A 20,889-nucleotide genomic window follows, 5' to 3' on the forward strand; every position below is an offset into this window, starting at 1 on the left:
ACCACCTCCTTTTCTCTTATAAGATCTCCTGCAGCCTATTAGCACCCATTCCCCTTTCTGTGTCTCAGTAGATCCCCTGCAGCCTATTAGCACCCATTTCCCTATGAGAGAATAAAATGGTGGTAGTTCAAATGTTTTATGTCACACGATATTAGTGCAATGGATTAGGAAACAGAAAATGTCAGTAAAAAACCCAGTGCAGGTAATTTTGGGGTCACAGACACAATCTATCCCCCAATTTATAGATTCCTAGAGAAGAGTTTGTTGTGGAAGGGAAGTTGGGTACAAGTCAATGAAACCCCCGACACTCCCAGCTGAGAACAATGAAGGAGATTACTATTCCAATCCTCCAACCAGTTTTCTGGCTAGGAAGGTCTGGGAGTCAATATTTCCCCAGCTGACCAGGAACAATGAAGGAGTTTACTATTCAAATCCTCAACAACTTGTTTTCCCACTCGCTGTTTCCCCAGCTGGCAGAGACAAGACCCAAAAGTCCATCCAACGTCTCCTTTATACTTCAATAAATTATATCACCACCAATAAATGTCTCCAAACCTTCCAGAGCTTCGTCCTCCATATCTCAGTATATGCTCCAGCAAGCCATGTGTAGTGGACTACAAAACTCCCCAAACACCAATCCCATGCTCTCTTGGTGCTCACACTCAGATTGTGCACTCACCAGACCTCAATCACTCTCCTAATAAGTGGATACCACAATAGCTTTAGAGGAACCCTGGCTGAGAAATGCTGGACTAGGCAGTAATAAATTTCTCTCGCCATTGGTGGGATTGGAGATGACCCATCTATAAGGATATACAGTACATACACACACACAGCACAAGGCCGTGTTCACACTACCAGATGTTTCTCAGGGCTGCAGTTCCTCTGAGCTCCACAAGGTGGTGATCTTACTTCTACCCAGACAGGAAGTCTCTATGAAATACAGACAGGAAGTCTCTATGGAATACAGACAGGAAGTGATGTCAGATATAAATAGGAAATTCTGGGTGAGAGGTGAGTCGGGAGGAAGTAGAGAGGAGACATCGCTGGGAGTGGCAGCAGAGGAGGTAATAAGATCTTATTATCTATTTACACCCAGTAACCCCCGGTCGTGTCCGTCCTCTTCCTCCATAGTCACTGTGACGTCAGAAGGAAGAAAACATTCCCCAGCCTACATGAAGAATATGTTCCATCATTGGTGTCAGAGGGAGGAAAATTCTGAGGCCTCAGTGGAAAGTAGAGGGCTCGAGGGGCTGTGAGGGTTTAGTAAAGCTGAAAGACTTATGGCCCGTACACACGTACCGATTGTCGGCTGTAAATATTCGGCCAACGTCCGATCGGCCGATTGTCGGCTTGTTAGTATGATGCTTTCGACAACCGACTGCAACTTTTTCGGCCAAACAAAATCTGGTGTGCATGCTTTAAAATTTTTGTTGGCCAACAAAGAACGGCCGATTGTTCGTCAGTCAGTACAGAATTCGGCCGACAAAAAGCAGATGAGCAAGACTGGCCATGCTCAGAGAAGAAAAAACACACGGAAAGTTAACCATCACATGACATCACTTCTGCAGTCGGTTGTTGTTGGCCGACAAAATTTGTGTGCAGTCTTGAGCACTTTTCAACCAACAAAACAGCATCGGACAAAAGACGGCCGAACGGTCGGCCGACAATCGGTGCGTGTGTATGCGGCTTTAAGGGGTAAGTCAGAGAGTTCTATGACATCACACTGACCTCACAGCTCCTCCTCCCAATGTCCCTCCATGTGGCTCTTTTTTCTGGTGCTCTTAGGATGTGGGCAGACTCTTTTCATCCTCGCAACCAAAGCAGAACTGTTGATCCTGTATTTTATGTAATGACGTTAGAATTCCCTATGCCATTGGAGGGGGAGGTGTCCTTGAAGTAGGGCTTTATAAAAATACAGACCTTACGGGTGAGGAGGATTCTGGGAGCGTCATTTAATTTTACTATTTATTAAAACTTCTGACAGGAGTGGTGGGCGGTGCTGGGAATTCTGGGACATTATCCAGTAACAGACAAGGGATGTGTCTGGGTGGTGACTGTATCATTGTGTGTGTCAGGTTCCTATAAGGTGTCAGGATGTCACTGTCTATTTCTCCATGGAGGAGTGGGAGTATTTAGAAGGACACAAGGATCTCTACAAGGACGTCATGATGGAGAATCAGCCACCCCTCACATCACCGGGTAAGAGGAGACTTTATTGTAAAGGAGAGAGCAGTACGGAGGATCCACCTAGATCCCCCATCATCTGATAAACACATAGAAACAATGTATTCAGTCAGTGTGTGTGTTTCCTACAGATGGATCCAGTAATGGGAACCCACAAGAGAGATGTCCCCGTCCTCTGTATTCCCGGGATTCCACACAGGAAGGTCACACCATCCCTCACCATCATCAGGTAGGTGAAGATGGATGTTGTGATCGTAAAAGTGACCTGACTGTAGGAAAATATATTCCACTCTTAGGTATAAGATTCTTTTTTTTGCTCACATTTTAAAGCAACCATTCCCTGCTATTTTGTTTGTTCAGAATAAAAATCTGATAGATATAAAAGATGAGGTTAAAGAGGAAGAAGAGACGTATGTGAGGGGGGATCAGCAGTTCAGGGAAGAGGTTGGGATGATGGACAAAGTTAAAGAGGAGGAATCTTCTCCAGACATCAGCACAGGTGAGTGATGGACACTAAATACAAAAACTGTTTGGGTATATGGATTGATGTTTGAGGATCTGTAGATCCACTTCTACAAAGACATCATGATGGAGAATCAGCCGCCCCTCACATCGCCGGGTAAGAGGAGACTTTATTGTAAAGGGAAGAGCAGTACGGAGGCTCCACCTAGATCCCCTATCATCTGATAAACACATAGAAACAATGTATTCAGTCAGTGTGTGTGTTTCCTACAGATGGATCCAGTAATGGAAACCCACCAGAGAGATGTCCCCGCCCTCTGTATTCCCGGGATTCCACACAGAAAGGTCACACCATCCCTCTCCATCATCAGGTAAATGATTGTCAATTATTGGTAGTTATAATTTATACACAGCATGTTTGTTACAATGAATGTTTTATTATATATTCAGAGTGGAATCATCTGTGATTACAATATTGTTGTTAAAGAAGAATATAAAGATGAGGAGTATGGAGTAATGGAGGAGTTTTTAGAAGGACACAAGGATATGATGGAGCCACCTAATACCAGGAACCCACCAGAGAGATGTCCCCGTCCTCTGTATTCCCGGGATTACACACCATCCCTCACTGTTACAAGGTTGGTGGGACGGGGCATCTAGAACATGGACATAAAGATGATGTGTGAATTTTTTATGTGAGCTTATATTTTACAGATGATATTCACTCTCATTTTCTTGGTTTAGGGTGAAGATCTGATAGATATAGAATTTGAGGTTAAAGCAGAAGAAGAAGAGAGGTATGTGAGGGATGATCAGCAGTCTATGGAGGAGGATGGAATAACGGGGACATTTATAGAGGAGGACACTCCTACAGAGATCAGCACAGGTGGGTCATTAACACTAAATACATTCCTCCACCCATACTGCTCACTGATTGGTCCAGAGTAGGGCGGGGACTGGGTGATATCAGCCTGTAATCCCCTGGTCACTTTCCTGAGCTGTGTTCCCCGTCCTGTATTCCTGTATTTCTCTCGGATAATCTTCCTTCTCTGCTGCAGACACAATTTTTGTATCTAGACTGGATTTATGGAGATTCTGGGGTTCAGCCGGCAGCAAAATGTACATTATCACCATTGGCCTTACTAGACCTTGGCAACTAGGGCATGTGAAGTGGGTATTCTGCCCCATGCCCAGGTCTAGTACGATCTCTGACAGAACAATTCTTCCGGGTTTACTTGTTTTGTTGGCTGTGTCGGGTGGAGGGATATGTCTTTATAGTCTCACATCCAAGTCACTGAGTGCAGTCTCAGGAGATGGGAGGCAGCGGTGTGGGACATCTGCAACTTGTCTCAAGTAAACATTTAGGTTTCTGACTCTTATACTATATAATATCTATTGTACATTACATACTCCTGACCCCTGCACTATATACTCTATGGTGTACATTACATACTCCTGACGCCTGCACTATATATTCTATATTGTACATTACATACTCCTGACCCCTGTACTATATACTCTGTGTTGTACATTGCATACTCCTGACCCCTGCACCATGTACTCTGTTTTACATTACATACTCCTGACCCCTGCACTACATACTCTATGGTGTACATTACATTATTCTGATACTATATAGTCCTATCTGTTGTATCTTGGAACAGGACATAATGGAACTACACTGCAAATTGAGTACACCTCCATCCCAATTATCTATAAACAGAAAAATAAATTGCCCAGTGGGACTTTAATTGAGGAGGACTCAATAGACATTATTGCTCAATGCATCTGATTTATTAATTAAAACCATCATACAAAATATTACAGCATAAAATGTATTCATATCTGAGTATATACATCAATCCATATACATGATGATGCAAATTATCAATAAAACATGACATGGCAGTATCAGTATGCACATAAATACATCTTGTACGTTGAACACGACGCGTTTCGTGGGTCGCATCGCCCACTAATCAGGAGTATTTGTATAAGAGCATGTCTGAAAAAAATTTAATGAATGTTGTTAGTCAACATGCAGAATGGATGGCTAGTGGAGTATGGAGACTCAAACGTGGGACCCAAGTGGGGAGACACCATACTCACATAGTAACCCCGTCACCTTGCTTGGAAACAATGTTGCCATATGGCAGCAGCCAATATGTCCGAAAAGGGAGCTGACGGAGCAGGACCCAAAAATGCTATACCAGACACCGGATGAGGATGTATCTTGTATATATGAAATGTTATGTATTTCAGAATGAGCGGTCTCTACATGGAAAATATAAATGTGAGTGTAAATGCATATGCAGCTATATTATCCTAGATGATAGCTGGCAAATAAAAGTATTAATGTATAGTCAGCATGTAGAGACGTAGATATGGGCCAAGAAATATAAAGACAATGAAAGAGATATAGAGAATTTAGACAAGGCAGGAAAAGTGGGATAAGTGCTAGGAAAGGGGATGTGTAAGGATAAGTCTCCATCGGAGCGATGTGAGGGGTGTTGGTGTAGCAATGCGTGGTGTGAGCAATGTGTGGTTTTGAGTCTCCATACTCCACTAGCCATCCATTCTGCATGTTAACTAACAACATTCATTACATTTTTTTCAGACATGCTCTTATACATATACTCCTGATGAGTGGGCGATGCGACCCATGAAACGCGTCGAGTTCAGCGTACAAGATGTATTTATGTGCATACTGATACTGCCATGTCATGTTTTATTAATAATTTGCATCATCACGTTTATGGATTGATGTATATACTCAGATATGAATATATTTTATGCTGCAATATTTTGTATGATGGTTTTAATTAATAAATCAGACGCATTGAGCAATAATGACTATTGAGTCCTCCTCAATTAAAGTCCCACTGGGCAATTTCTTTTTCTGTATCTGTTGTATCTTATACAATGTGTTGTACATTACATACTCCTGACCCTTGCACGATATACTCTGTTGTACATTACATACTTCTGACCCCTGCACTATATACACTATGTTGTACATTACATACTCCTGACCCCTGCACTATATACTCTATGTTGTACATTACATACTCCTGACCCCTGCACTGTTGGAGATACAAGAACTTTAAAACTTAGCCTTTTACCTGCTGCAGTTCATGAATAGGACACTAGATGTCGCTAATGCTCAGTGATATGCTATGCATTTTCTATGATGTGTTGTAATTTCCTGTACACTGTACTGTGCTCGTTGGTTATCTCTTCCTGTCTGTGTTTTCTCAATATGAGAAGGTGACATCTTTGCTCTCTGTGGTTATGTTCCAATAAAGAAGCCAGTTCCTTTTACTCTACAATGTCTGATCTGAATAGACTCCGCTGCACCCAGTGATCGCACTCTGCAACATGCACTATATACTGTATATTGTACATTACATACTCCTGACCCCTGCACTATATACTCTATGTTGTACATTATATACTCCTGACCCCTGCACTATATACCCTATGTTGTACATTAGATACTCCTGACCCCTGCACTATATACTCTATGTTGTACATTACAGACGTCTGACTTCTGCTCTCTCCCCTCTACCCACTGCTATATACACATAATATGGATTCTCCTTTGTTACACCCATTTTCTACCAGCTGGACATTTTATATCTGATGATTTGATTGGAGGACAGACTTTTACATGCTGATTATAATGAGATAAAATCCTCCAACTTTGGAACCTTAAACAGAAAGTGGTAATGAGGGAGGAGTCAGTAACCCAATGATGGTGGTCTTCAGGATCAATCCAGTCTTCATCTTTGGTTGTTCTCCCCCCATCCTCACTCTCTGACCTCTGGTGGGGCTCAGCCCCGCTGTTATTCATGACTAAATCATGGACTAAATAAGGAAGTGCAGGACTTCTTGTGTTGGGAAGATGGCAATGAGTGATAGAGGGGGAGGGGACACTCGTCCTATAATCCCCTCATCACTGTCACTCCTATAAAAGACAGTTCTCGTTGTTTCCTCACTCTCTGACTAAGGTCCATGAATAAAGAAATGAACTGGTAGGAGATCAGAGGACCCGTTTACTAGTTACCTTGAGGGGGGAATTGTAAGATCCTCAGAGACAAAGCTGTCTGATGTGGGCGGAGTCCTGGTTTAGGGGAACCAATCTGCTGATGTCTAGTAATAATCTTTGTATTTCTATTTTAGTACATGGACGGGAGATGAGGAAAACCTCAGAGGATTGTCTCACTTTGTCTCCAGACTGTAAAGTAGAAGATGAGGACATCACACAGTATAGTCCAAGAGAAAACCCGGCTACCTCAAATGTCCATCCGGCACCACACAGTGTAGATGGACCATCGTATTCCTCTTATCCTGAGGAACCTCAGACTGTGAGGGACTGTGCCGGACCATTGTATTCCTCTTATCCTGAGGAACCTCAGACTGTGAGGGACGGTGCCAGACCATCGTATTCCTCTTATCCTGAGGAACCTCAGACTGTGAGGGACGGTGCCGGACCATCGTATTCCTCTTATCCTGAGGAACCTCAGACTGTGAGGGACGGTGCCGGACCATCGTATTCCTCTTATCCTGAGGAACCTCAGACTGTGAGGGACAGTGCCGGACCATCATATTCCTCTTATCCTGAGGAACCTCAGACTGTGAGGGACGGTGCCTTTCTTCCAACAGATAAGAGGTTTTCCTGTACTGAGTGCGGGAAGTGTTTCCGTTTTAAATGCCGTCTTAATGTGCATAAAAGGTCTCACACAGGAGAGAAGCCGTATTCCTGTCCTGAGTGCGGGAAATGTTTTTCAGACAAGTCCAATCTTTACACACATCAGAGATCTCACACGGGGGAGAAGCCGTATTCCTGTCCTGAGTGTGGGAAATGTTTTGCAACAAAAACATATTTTGTCAATCATCAAAGGTCTCACACAGGGGAGAAGCTACATTGCTGTCCTGAGTGCGGGAAATCTTATTCACAGAAGTCTGATCTTTACAGACATCAGAGATTGCACACTGGGAAGAAGGTACTTTCATGTTCTGAGTGTGGGAAAAGTTTTGTACAAAAATCAAACCTTGTTACACATCAGAGATCTCACACGGGGGAGAAGCCGTATTCCTGTCTTGAGTGCGGGAAATGTTTTTCAAAAAAGTCTGATCTTAACAGACATCAGAGATCTCACATGGGGGAGAAGCCATATTCCTGTCCTGAGTGCGGGAAATGTTTTTCACAGAAGTCCGATCTTTACAGACATCAGAGATGTCACATGGTCGAGAAGCCACTTTCCTGTCCTGAGTGAGGGAATTGTTCCTCACAGAAGTCCTGTCTTCCTGTATATCAGGAATCCCACACAACCCTGGAGGTGTATTAGTGCCTTGAGTGTGGGAAATGTCTTCTTATATGAATGTTAATGGACATGTGAGGAAGAAGCACACCCTGATATACACCTCAGATATACTCCATGGCTGATCTTCATCATGTAAGAAACACTTCAGAAGGAGATCAGAGATCACCAAAGATATGGATGAAGTGTTATCCCGTGTTGGCCATTGATAGCAGTAGAAAAATAAAAATGGAGTCATTACCTTTCATTGGCTGAGTACATTTTGTGGTGTAAGATTTCTCAAACACTTACAGGTCTATTTAGTTGAATGAATGTGACCAGCATTCGCCCAGCTGGGATGAATATTGGATGTATTTTATTTCATACACTGATTTCCTTGGCTCCATCTAGTGGCCATAATGCAGTATTGCGCTATGAGGGCCATTCACGTCAAACTGTGACTTTTCATATTACAGGTATAAAAAGGAATGGTAGCGTGGCGGTACTACATGCCCTAGTAAGTAATGTCCTATTACTGATGGGTGGGGCACATGTGGCGGGCAGTCCAGGGAGCGTTATTCAGGATGGCAGATAACAGTGTTAGTGCGTGCGTGGAACAGCGTGTGCTGATGGAGGTTCTTGTGAAGGAAGATGTAAAACCCGCAGATATCTACAGAAGACTTCAAGCACAGTACGGTGATGAGACGCTCAGCCGCAGGAAGAGATTTGATTGGTGTAGACGTCAGTCAGTGAGGATCCCGGCCGTGGCGGTTTCCAGCCCCCAGCAGTGATTCCTGTGATCATTCAGCACGTGGAAAGCCTGATTCTGGATAACCGACACATAACCTGACGTGACCTTGTACAAGAGACCAATCTTTCTGTGGGAAGGGGGAACACATTCATCCTAGGCTGTCCTAGGAGGGTTCAGGCGTCCTGACAAATCTTTCCATGACCAAGCTTTCCAGGCATTAGTAACCACTTATCCTCCTGGAAGATTTACCCCCCTTCATGACCAGGCCATTTTTTGTGATACGGCACTGCGTTACTTTAAGGGACAATTTTGCGGTCATGCAAAGCTGTACCCAAGTAAAATCGATGTCCCTTTTTCCCCACAAATAGAGCTTTCTTTTGGTGGTATTTGATCACCTCTGCAGGTTTTTATTTTTTGCGCTATAAACAAAAAAATAAAATTTTGAAAAAAAGAACAATATTTTTTACATTCTGATTTAAAACATCCAATAAAAAGAAATGTAGAAAATCAAATTTCTTCATCAATATATATTCTGCTTCATATTTTTGGTAAAAATCCCAATAAGTGTATATTGATTGGTTTGTGTAAAAGTTATATCGTCTACAAACTATGGGATATATATTTTTACTAGTAATGGCGGTGATCAACGACGTATAGCAGGACTGCGATATTTGCGGCGGACTGTCGGACACGGGGGGGGGGGGGGGAGTAATTCACTAAGCTGAAAGAATTGCACTGCTCCAGTTCTATTTTTTCTCGCCGCGTTAACCACTTTAGCCCCAGTCGCCGCAGATATACTGCGGCAGGCTGGCGCTCCCAGGCAAAGCATCGTACATGTATGGCGCTCGCCTTGGTGGAGCTAGAAGGTGATCGTGCGCTGCCGGAAGAGCGCTCCCGCCCCCGCTCGTTAGCTGCGGAGGCAGTGCATGTGACCGGCGACTCCGATGGCCGCCGGTCACTCGCGATCTCCTGCAGCAGAGGAAGAAAGACAGACAGCTGATGTAAACACAGCCGTCTGTCATTCTCACTGAAGTGATCACAGAGGCTATGTGATCCTGCTATGTAGGATCGTATGTCTCTGTGATGACTTCACAAGCCACGGCCCCTGACAGTTAGAATCACGCCCATAGGGAAAAAATTACTACAATTTTTTGCGGGACTTCAACATTGCGGCGGACAGATCAAACCCCTAACTGACATTTTTGACACTTTTGGGGGTACCAGTGATATTACTACAGTAATCAGTGCTATAAATATGCACTGTTACTGTAAAAATGACACTGGCAGGGAAGAGGTTAACAGTGTGGGTGATCAAGTGGTTAAATGTGTCCCTAGATTGTGTCCCTAAATTTAAATTAGTTAAAATAATCATTAAATTCAATAGTGAATGACTGACTGATACGTCATGGGTTCTAGTCCGACCATCATCACATAAGTTCTGTTGTTGGGGGTGTTTTTTATGTCTACGGATTGTTAAATGGTGGTAGAATTAGTGATAAGTACATGCAGCTGAGATGATTGGACATGCCTGTGAAGTGGGGGCATTCAAGCGTTTACCAAGTGACAGCATTCACAGCTGATTCAAAATAAAATCGCCAATTATCCCAGCTGATCTGAGAGTTTGTCTATTTGGAGATTGTCTACTGGTAAGCCAATTGTACATCTATCTATATATATATAATAACAGGACGGTAAGAGGCAGTGTGGTTGGAGGGGATCTGGTGGTGGTAGCACCTATTTGCCTCAACAGCTGACCCTGGTGGATGGATGGACCTATTGTCTTATTGGACTGATATATACTCACTTTGTTTCTAGCGCAGCACCTCCCTTTACCATGTAGCCTTAAAGATATGTACTCCATGCTTCTGTGCTGAAGGTGGTTCTCTGAAAAGGTATGGCTGAGGCACCAACAACATCAAAGTGTTTTGACCATCTCCTTTTTTGATGTTTATAAAGAACAATCAAATCGGGAAAGTTAACCACTACCCTCTCCACACTGACTGTGTTGCCCAAAATAAATTTGCCATTAGTGGTCATTGTTAGATGGCCCTGATAGGATATTCTCTATCCTTGACTTTCACAATTCTCCATGTCAAACTCCACTTCAACCTTCCTGGCTGTCACGTCTAGCTAAAATACACTGGATCATCCACAAACTTACATTTGCACATATACACATCACCCTAGCACACACATTACACGTGAGAATCCCATTGAATGTACTTACAGTGTGCCTGAAGGGAGCCTCCTCTCCTCCATGGCCTTCTCCTCCCCACGGGGTGACCACATGGCAGATACTAGAAACATAAAGAAAAAATACAATCATTTAAGAACAGCAATTTGAAAAAGGGAAACAGAAAGTAGGCCAACCCATTGAAGGTAGTTACAGTGGGCTGGGGGGGGGGGGGGCAGCCTCCCCTTTTCCCCTGTCCTCCCCAACATCATAGATGTCTGCTGCTACATCAACCAAAACCAAGACAAACAAACATTGCAGCCCTTCCAGTTTAAACAGGGACCCAAAGAAGACACAAACACATGGAGGGTTCTTACATTAAGCTTGAGGGAAGGTGTCCTCCTCGCCCCTCTCTTCAGATATCTCCTCCTCCATCTCCTCTTCCTTTCTCGCCCTCCTCCATCTCCTCCTCCATCTCCTCACCCATCGCTGAAGCTACATAAACCACAAAAGAGAAAACATACAATAAAAAATGCAGCCCTCCAACTTAGAACAAAGACACAGAACACATTCACAGTCAAAGTACTTACAGTGGGCCTGAGGTGGATGAGCCTCCTGCTGCTCCTCCTCATCATCGCTGGTCTCTACAGATAAAAACAGCACAAGTTACACACAATTTTAGGACACAAATATCCAGCTACTTCTCCACATGGTAGCAATATACTCAATGCCCCTACAATTTTTAAGGCAAAGCTAGGAATGCATTAGGGAATGTCCATTGGACATTTACTTAGGGCAGGCGGTACATACAGGAGCAATGACATCAATGAGATTCATTGGGCATGTTTATAAACAGGAGGTCACTGTCCATCCACTATGGTGCCCCCCATACCCGTCCCCCACACTAAAGAATGTAGTGGCTCCCACTTTCAGGTCACTTGAAGCAGCCTGAATATTATGTGCTCACTATGCAATCACATTAGTCCGAGCTCCACAAAGCTGATCTGAAAGCAGGTTATTCAGAATAGTTTCTAAACATTTCCCAGTGAGCTGTGTTTTGTGCCCAGCTAGTGAATCCTACCTGGCCAAATCACACCACTTTTTACAGTACCATACAATTCAGAGTATTTCAAAACATTGCTGGTACACCTCCCCTCAAGAGTAGTTGACTGTCACCATTTTGCTCCCAAACTGTTCAGACAGAAGTGTTTTATACCAAAGAAGCCAAATTTAAAACCAAAAAATATAAAAACATTATTTAGGCTCCACAATACCCCCAAAGTGATTTCAAATGAACATTTCTAAAATTAACATGCTTCTGCTTACCATCAATAATTCAGAGTCGCTCCAATGACTCACTCCCTGGGGCCAAATATCGCAGGATTGCCATCCTCCTCCTTCCCTTCTTTACCAAGCAGACCACCGCTTGGCACCCATCAGCTGTGTCTAGAACAAGAAGACAAAGAGGATATAATCTAATCACTAATTCTAAAGGAAGTTCCAAAGGCTGTGAACACCCTCCCCCCCCCCCCCCCCACACACACATCCACATCTTTTGGCACATTTATTCCACATATTGACTTACCAGAGATTCTCACCACGGCCTTCTTCTTCAGCGCTTTTGGATATTTGTGTTGAATTTTGTGTTTTTTGGGCAAAATTTTACATGTGTGAAAATATCGGCCAATACGGATATGCGATCGGCAAAATATCGGTATTGGCAACGAAAACCGATATCGGTCGATCACTAGTACATACACATACAGCACAAGGCCGTGTTCACACTGCAAGACATTTCTCAGGGCTGCAGTTCCTCTGAGCTCCACAAGGTGGTGAACTCACTTCTACCCAGACAGGAAGTCTCTATGGAATACAGACAGGAAGTTCCGGGTGAGTGGGGAGGAAGTAGAGAGAAGACATTGCTGGAAGTGGCAGCAGAGGAGGTAATAAGATCTTATTTTCTATTTACACCCAGTAACCCCCCCCGTCATGTCCGTCCTCTTCCTCCATAGTCACTGTGACCTCTTTTATCTCCAGCAGATGATGATACACACATATATAGTGTGGAAACCTAGAGTAACCCCTTCAGGGTCAAATCATTTCCCTACTTTCGGGGCCGGTGTTCCGTGAAAAATCCATACCCGTGAGAAAACCATACCCTCGTCACTTCCGGTTCCGCTACGGAGGGTATGGATTTCTCACGGTAGTTACACTTGCGGCGCTTACATTAAAACAGCTCATTTGAAACGTAAATCATCTCCGCTCTTCGCCCTGTCACTGCCCTCATCTCCGGTAATAAATATAAAAGCGGATCACGGAGCCACGATCGCCGTCACATTTACATCACATACACCCGCCACCGCTTTTATATTTATTACCGGAGATCAGGGCAGTGACAGGGCGAAGAGCGGAGATGATTTACGTTTCAGATGAGCTGTTTTAATGTAAGCGCCGCAAGTTTTACATTAGACACAGTGCCGTGAGAATTTCATGCCCACCGAGCATGCGCACTTGTCTAATTCTTTAATGTTCAATCACGTATCCGGGACTCTGAGCATGCGCACTGCTGCGCTGCTCAGCTGTTTCAGCCCGGAAGTGACGAGGGTATGGTTTCTCCACGGGGTATGGTTTTTTAACGTTACACCGGAACATTCTCTTCATTTTGGAGATACATTCTAGTAATATGTTCTTCTAAACAAACAGCACTTACAATAAAATAGACAATACAATGACCATCCTGACTAGAGATGGGCTCGGACGCGTTCGAGTTCGCACATGCCCGATCCCGCCAGGAAGCCGACACTGCACTCCGCTAATGACAGACAGTGAGAGATTTCCCGATCCGCAGGTGCACAGATCAGTAAATGTCTCACTGCCTGTGATTAGTGGATTGCAGTGTCGGCTTCCTGGCGGGGTCGGGCATATGTGAACTGGAACACACCTGAGTACATCTCTAATCCTGACCATACATGGCCTACAAAGGACAATTATTACACTACACAGGCAGCCAATGGGCAATCATTACAATACGCAGCCAACACAATGATGGAGTGCAGGGGTCAGGAGTATGGAGCATAGAGCCCCTTACATTGCTGGTCAGGAGGAAGAAAACATTTCCCAGCCTGCCATGAAGAATATGTTCCATCATTGGTGTCGGAGGGAGGAAAATACTGAGGGCTCTGAGGGAAGTAGAGGAGCTGAGGTGATGTGAGGGTTTAGTGAAGCTGGAAGACTTAAGGGGCCTCTGAAAGTGTAATGTATCTGAAGGACTCTGAGAGCCTTGAGGGGGTAGTCAGGCTTCAGGCCTCTGAGGGAATAGGGGGCTGGAGGGCTCACTGGACTCTGAGGGACAGAGGGGGGTCTATGATTGTCCTCCCACCCCACCTGCACTTATTTTTCAGACCTTACAGAACTGGCAATCTTAACCATCTTATTGTCCCACTGGTCATGTGATTTGTTCTGGAATATTATGTAAGATGAAGAAGGGAATTCCTTCATTCGTTGGTGAGCACTTGTTCTTAGAGGAGTTCTGTTTCAGCTGCAAACCAGCTCAGAAACCAAACAAATCCAACAGAGAAAAGGGAAATTCTGATCTGGCAGGCTAAGAGGGTCCAAGGTCCTCCAAGATGTAACAAACCCGAAACAGTCCAGATTAAATGTATTCTCATGGGGAGAGTAGTTCTTAAATGTACAGCAACTTTCCTATTACCACCCTCACATCCCCATCCTATTATTGTGACCAATACCATCCAAATAATTCTTATTTTAATTTCCCAAAATTATATATCTACAAAGAGACCTGTATAGATCAAATGATGGCACCAATGAGGATGGAGGAGGACCGGAGTCACATGACTGAGAAGATACTAAACCTCACCCTGGAGATCATCTACCTGCTGACCGGAGAGGTGAGGAGGATTCTGGGAGGTCACATGACATCACTCTTATCTCTATTAATAAAACACAGACCTGACCGGAGAGGTGAGGAGGATTCTGGGAAGTCACATGACATCACTCTTATCTCTATTAATAAAACACAGACCTGACCAGAGAGGTGAGGAGGATTCTGGGATTCTAACATGATATTCCTATTGCTTCCTCAATACAGAGATTTCCTCTTCTGAAGTCAGGTGATCATATGACCATCACAGTGCCTCCATGTGACTCCCTAAAACCTGAGAGACACAACATGCAGAAGATTCTAGAAGTCACCAAGAAGATGACGGAGCTGCTGACAGGAGAGGTGAGCGGTGCTGGGAATTCTGGGACATTATCCAGTAACAGACAAGGGATGTGTCTGGATGGTGACTGTATCATTGTGTGTGTCAGGTTCCTATAAGGTGTCAGGATGTCACTGTCTATTTCTCCATGGAGGAGTGGGAGTATTTAGAAGGACACAAGGATCTCTACAAGGACATCATGATGGAGAATCAGCCGCCCCTCACATCACCGGGTAAGAGGAGACTTTATTGTAAAGGATAGAGCAGTACGGAGGGTCCACCTAGATCCCCCATCATCTGATAAACACATAGAAACAATGTATTCAGTCAGTGTGTGTGTTTCCTACAGATGGATCCAGTAATGGGAACCCACCAGAGAGATGTCCCCGTCCTCTGTATTCCCGGGATTCCACACAGGAAGATCACACCATCCCTCACCATCATCAGGTAGATGATTGACAAGTATTGGTGGTTCTGATTTATACACAGCATGTTTGTTTCAATGAATGTTTTATTATATATTCAGAGTGAAAACCTCGGGGATGATAATATTGATGTTAAAGAAGAGTATAAAGAGGAGGATGAGGAGTATGGAGTGATGAAGGAGTTTTCAGAAGGACACAAGGATATGATGGAGCCACCTAATACCAGGAACCCACCAGAGAGATGTCCCCGTCCTCTGTATTCCCGGGATTCCACACAGGAAGGTCACACCATCCCTCACTGTTACAAGGTTGGTGGGACGGAACATCTAGAACATGGACTCATTGAAGTGATTTTTTTAAATGTGATGTCACAATATTGAAGCTTATGTTTTACAGATGACCTCTTCTATTATTTTCTTGGTTTAGAGTGGAGATCCAATCGATATAGAATTTGAGGTTAAAGCAGAAGAAGAAGAGAGGTATGTGAGGGATGATCAGCAGTCTATGGAGGAGGATGGAATAACGGGGACATTTATAGAGGAGGACACTCCTACAGAGATCAGCACAGGTGGGTCATTAACACTAAATACATTCCTCCACCCATACTGCTCACTGATTGGTCCAGAGTAGGGCGGGGACTGGGTGATATCAGCCTGTAATACCCTGGTCACTTTCCTGAGCTGTGTTCCCCGTCCTGTATTCCTGTATTTCTCTCGGATAATCTTCCTTCTCTGTGCTGCAGACACAATTTATGTCTCTAGACTGGATTTATGGAGATTCTGGGGTTCAGCTGGCAGCAAAATGTTCATTTTCACCAGAGGAGTTACTAGATCTAGGCACCTGGGGTCAGGGTCAGGACAAGGGGTGGGCAGGAGGGATGGCTGCCCTGGGCACTGTGGTATCATGCGAGGTGGGGGGGGGGGGGCACCACAAGGAAATTGCTGTGGGAAGGGATCTGTGTTGCGAGGAGGAATTTAAGGAGCAGCGGGGGGCTAAGAATTGTTATAGGAAAGGACATTTGGGTGTGTGCTAGAAGTGGTGATTCATGGGTGATTTGTGTTTGGAGGGGGTGGGAGAAGGGGATTTGTGCGAGGAGGGTCAATTTTGGGGGGCTTGTACTAGAATAGGTGATATGGTAAAGGGGGGAATTTGTACTAGGGGGAGAATTTTTTTTGGGGTCGGGCGGGATTTGTGCTAGTAGGGATTTGCGGGCTAATCATGCAGATTAGTGCCCAATGCCTGGGATATGTGCTTTAGATTTCCTTCCCCATGCCCAGGTCAAGTAAGCTCTCTGATAGAACAATTCTCCTGGGGTTACTTACTCTGCTGTTCACTAGCTGTGCCTGACTTATGAGTCCTGACCCTTACACTGTATAATTTATATTGTACATTACATACTCCTGACCCCTGCATTATATACTCTATGCTGTACATTACATAGTCCTGACTTCTGCTCTCCCCCCTCTACCCACTGCTATATTTACACATAATATGAATTCTCTTTTGTTACACCCATTTTCTACCAGCTGGACATTTTATATCGGTAGATAGTGAGTAGGTGTCCCGCACATCAAGGCGTGGCCTGGCGTAGGTCCAGACTGAGACTGCCATTTACAATCATACAGCAGGTCTTGACTTGATGTGTGGCTCCTGGGTCACCTAGTCACCCTCTACCATTTACTAGTTACCTTGAGGGTGGAATTGTAAGAGCCTCAGAGACAAAGCTGCCTGATGTGGGCAGAGTCCTGGTTTAGGGGAACCAATCTGCTGATGTCTAGTAATAATCTTTTTATTTCTATTTTAGTAGATGGACGGGAGATGAGGAAAACCTCAGAGGATTGTCTCACTTTGTCTCCAGACTGTAAAGTAGAAGATGAGGACATCACACAGTATAGTCCAGGAGAAAACCCGGCTACCTCAAATGTCCACCCGGCACCACACAGTGTCGATGGACCATCGTATTCCTCTTATCCTGAGGAACCTCCGACTGTGAGGGACGGTGCCGGACCATCGTATTCCTCTTATCCTGAGGTACCTCAGACTGTGAGGGACGGTGCCGGACCATCGTATTCCTCTTATCCTGAGCAACCTCAGACTGTGAGGGACAGTGCCGGACCATCATATTCCTCTTATCCTGAGGAACCTCAGACTGTAAGGGACAGTGCGGGACCATCGTATTCCTCTTATCCTGAGGAACCTCAGACTGTGAGGGACGGTGCCATCCTTCCAGCAGATAAGAGGTTTTCCTGTACTGAGTGCGGGAAGTGTTTCCATTTTAAATGCCATTTTAATGTGCATAAAAGTTCTCACATGGCAGAGAAGCCGTTTTCCTGTCCTGAGTGTGGGAAATGTTTTTCACAGAAGTCCAGTCTTTACACACATCAGAGATCTCACACAGGGGAGAAGCCGTATTCCTGTCCTGAGTGTGGGAAATGTTTTTCAGTGAAGTCCTCTCTTTACAAACATCAGAGGTCTCACACAGGGGAGAAGCCACATTGCTGTTCTGAGTGCGGAAAATCTTTTTCACGGAAGTCCAATCTTTACATACATCAGAGATCTCACACAGGAGAGAAGCCACATTCCTGTCCTGAGTGTGGGAAACGTTTTTCACTGAAGTCCGATCTTTACAAACATCAGAGATTTCACACGGGGGAGAAGCCGTATTCCTGTCCTGAGTGTGAGAAATGTTTTTCACGGAAGTCCAATCTTTACACACATCAGAGAACTCACACCGGGGAGAAGCCGTATTCTTGTCCTGAGTGTGGGAAATGTTTTTCACAGAAGTCCAATCTTAACACACATCAGAGATCTCACACAGGAAAGAAGTGACTTTCCTGTCCTAAATAAGGGAATTGTTCCTCACTGAAGTCCTGTCTTCCTGTACATCATGGGATCCCACACAACCCTCGAGGTGTATGAGAGTGCCTTGAGTGCGGGAAATGTCTTCTATATGAATGTTGGTGGACATGTGGGGAAGAAGTACACCCTGATATACACCTCAGATATACTCCATGGCTGATCTTCATCATGTAAGAAACAGTTGATAAGGAGATCAGAGATCACCAAAGACATGGATGAAATGTTGTCCCGTGTTGGCTTTTCATTGGCTGAGTAAATTTTGGGGTGTAGAGTGGTAAGTAGAGCCATGAAATGAAGAAATCACCTTCAGAATGTCTTGCTTGTCTATGTGACGGTTACTGATAATGATATAGCGGGTTACAGAGCTAGAAGCTGTGAGATCCCATATATCTTTATCAGTAAACTTTACACAGACAAGACAGAAATTCTGAAGTTGATGTCCTTCATTTCAAGGCTCTACTTACCAGTGGTGACCCCAAAGCGTGTCTCTCTGTCTTCAGTCCATCCTTCTCCCATCCCCCAACAGGAGGGAAGGAGAACTCGGAGATAAACTAGGTGAGAACTTCTTTCCTTTGCTCCTGTGTGGGTTTGGGTGGCTTGGCGGAGTGCGGCACGAGCGGTAACACCGCTTGTCTTTATATTTCTACATATCTTGTCTGGGTGGAGGTTATTGGTTGGAAAATATTTATACTGTTTGATTTTCTGTAAATCATTTCTGTTTCCCCTTTGAAGGGAGATATTATGTGTGGTTTGATGAAGTGATTGGCTCAATAGTTACCACTTCACTTACATGTTTAGTTTTTATAAACTAGATGAACAAATATGACAAGCATTCATTCATCCATGACAAATGTTGGTCTTATTTTATTTTGTTCAGTGATTTCCTATGATCCTTGGGTCCATCTAGTGGCCATAATGCGGTATTGAACTATTTTTCCTGATTGAGGTATTTTGGAACTAATACCTCATTATGGCCACTAGTTGGAGCTGACGATTATAGGAAATCACTGTGTTTATTAGAATACAGCCAGAATTTGTCACAGCTGGACACATGCTTGTCACACTCACCCAACATATTCTTTGCATAGACCCCCTTAGTTTCCTATGTCAGGCGGGGGGTCATACAAATCCCTGAGATCACACCCATGTATTTATGAGTACAGAACACATTAAGCCCCTGTTCACACTAAGGCGACCTGTGAGGCGACCTGGTCGCCTCACAGGTCGCTGCAGGTCGCCTCCCATAGGGAAGCTGCGGACCCGTTCTAATAGGAGCGACACAAGTCGCTCCGACTTAGAAAAAGGGTCCAGAGCTTCTTTGGGGCGACCAGGAGGCGACCGCCATAGACTTCAATGTTATGAAGTCCGCGGCGGCCGCTCCGAGGTCGCGGCGCGCTGCTCGCACCGCGATCTCGGAGGTCGCCCCGGGAAGTAGCGTCGCGGTAGTGTGAACTGGCGCTGAATAGATACCAGAGCTGTGTTTACATTATTTTTGCACACATGGTAAAATGCAGATTTTAGGCCTGAGGATTAGATAAAACCCCCAAACATATATTTTCTGAAAGCAGAGGCCCTGGAGAATAAAATGGTGATAATTGTTAAGGTGTTCCTCGTACACAAATGTCACCTTCATATCCGGGTTTATTTTCTCCTTTCCCCCATTTTCTATGGTGTGATCTTTTCTACAATACTTTGTTATAATAATGTAACACGTTGTATATTGTATTGCACACAAATTATAACCGACTCCGCCTCCACATTCCAGACAAGTCATTTTCCTCACCAATTGGATTTCTTCCTTTGCTATTTTATTCATTTATTTTTTTGCACTCTTGTTAAAATGAAAATTAGAATAAAAAATCTATCGAATGAAAAAAATTGTGCAATGATTACAAGCTTCAGTATCCAGAAACGGCTGGTAGGTGACACTTCCATATACAGCCCAAGGAAGTGACAAGGAGCCCCTAGGAACCTTTGGAGGAACCCTGGCTGAGAGAGGCTGGACTAGGCAGTCATATATTATTATTATTATTATTATACAGGATTTATAAAGTGCCAACAGTTTGCGCAGGCTCTACAATGTTAGGGCAAACAGTACAATTACAATAAAATTTAATACAGGAGGAATCGGAGGGTCCTGCTCTTTAGAGCTTACAACCTAGGAGGGAGGGTCAAGTGATACAAAAGGTAATAACTGTGGGGATAGACTGATGGAGAAAATAAAAGTACAGTTGTTCGGTGGGGGCAGAAGAGGTTTCCTTAAAGAGATGAATTTTCAGGGAACAAATTAAGGTGGATAAAGTAATAGATAATCAGACAGATTGGGGTAGAGAGTTAAACAGAATAGGAGAGGCTCGGGAAAAGTCCTGGAGGAGGTGACAAGGGAACTAGAAAGCAGAAGATATTGGGAAGATTGAAGAGGATGATTTGGTTGGAATATTGAGACCAGGTTAGTGGTGTAGCTGGGGGCCGAGTTGTGGGTGGCTTTGTAAGTTACTGTTAGTATTGT

General features: G+C 44.3%; 2 protein-coding genes across 2 annotated transcripts in view; one reads left to right on the plus strand and one right to left on the minus strand.

Moving 5' to 3' along the window:
• LOC309550266 (uncharacterized protein) overlaps positions 1 to 20,889 on the plus strand; it is a gene marked incomplete at both ends in the record, with an annotated part of 211,727 nt that overhangs the window by 93,737 nt on the left and 97,101 nt on the right. The window lies entirely within an intron of this gene.
• Positions 1 to 20,889, minus strand: part of LOC309549866 (uncharacterized protein) — a gene marked incomplete at its 3' end in the record, with an annotated part of 148,965 nt that overhangs the window by 58,026 nt on the left and 70,050 nt on the right. Inside the window, 3 exon segments of the mRNA XM_082250362.1 lie at positions 10,931 to 11,000; positions 11,467 to 11,520; positions 12,310 to 12,322. Of these exon segments, the coding sequence (XP_082106488.1) occupies positions 10,931 to 11,000; positions 11,467 to 11,520; positions 12,310 to 12,322 (137 nt within the window).

The sequence above is a fragment of the Pelophylax lessonae genome (genome assembly GCF_965119305.1).
Source record: "Pelophylax lessonae genome assembly, chromosome: 3".
Taxonomy (NCBI): domain Eukaryota; kingdom Metazoa; phylum Chordata; class Amphibia; order Anura; family Ranidae; genus Pelophylax; species Pelophylax lessonae.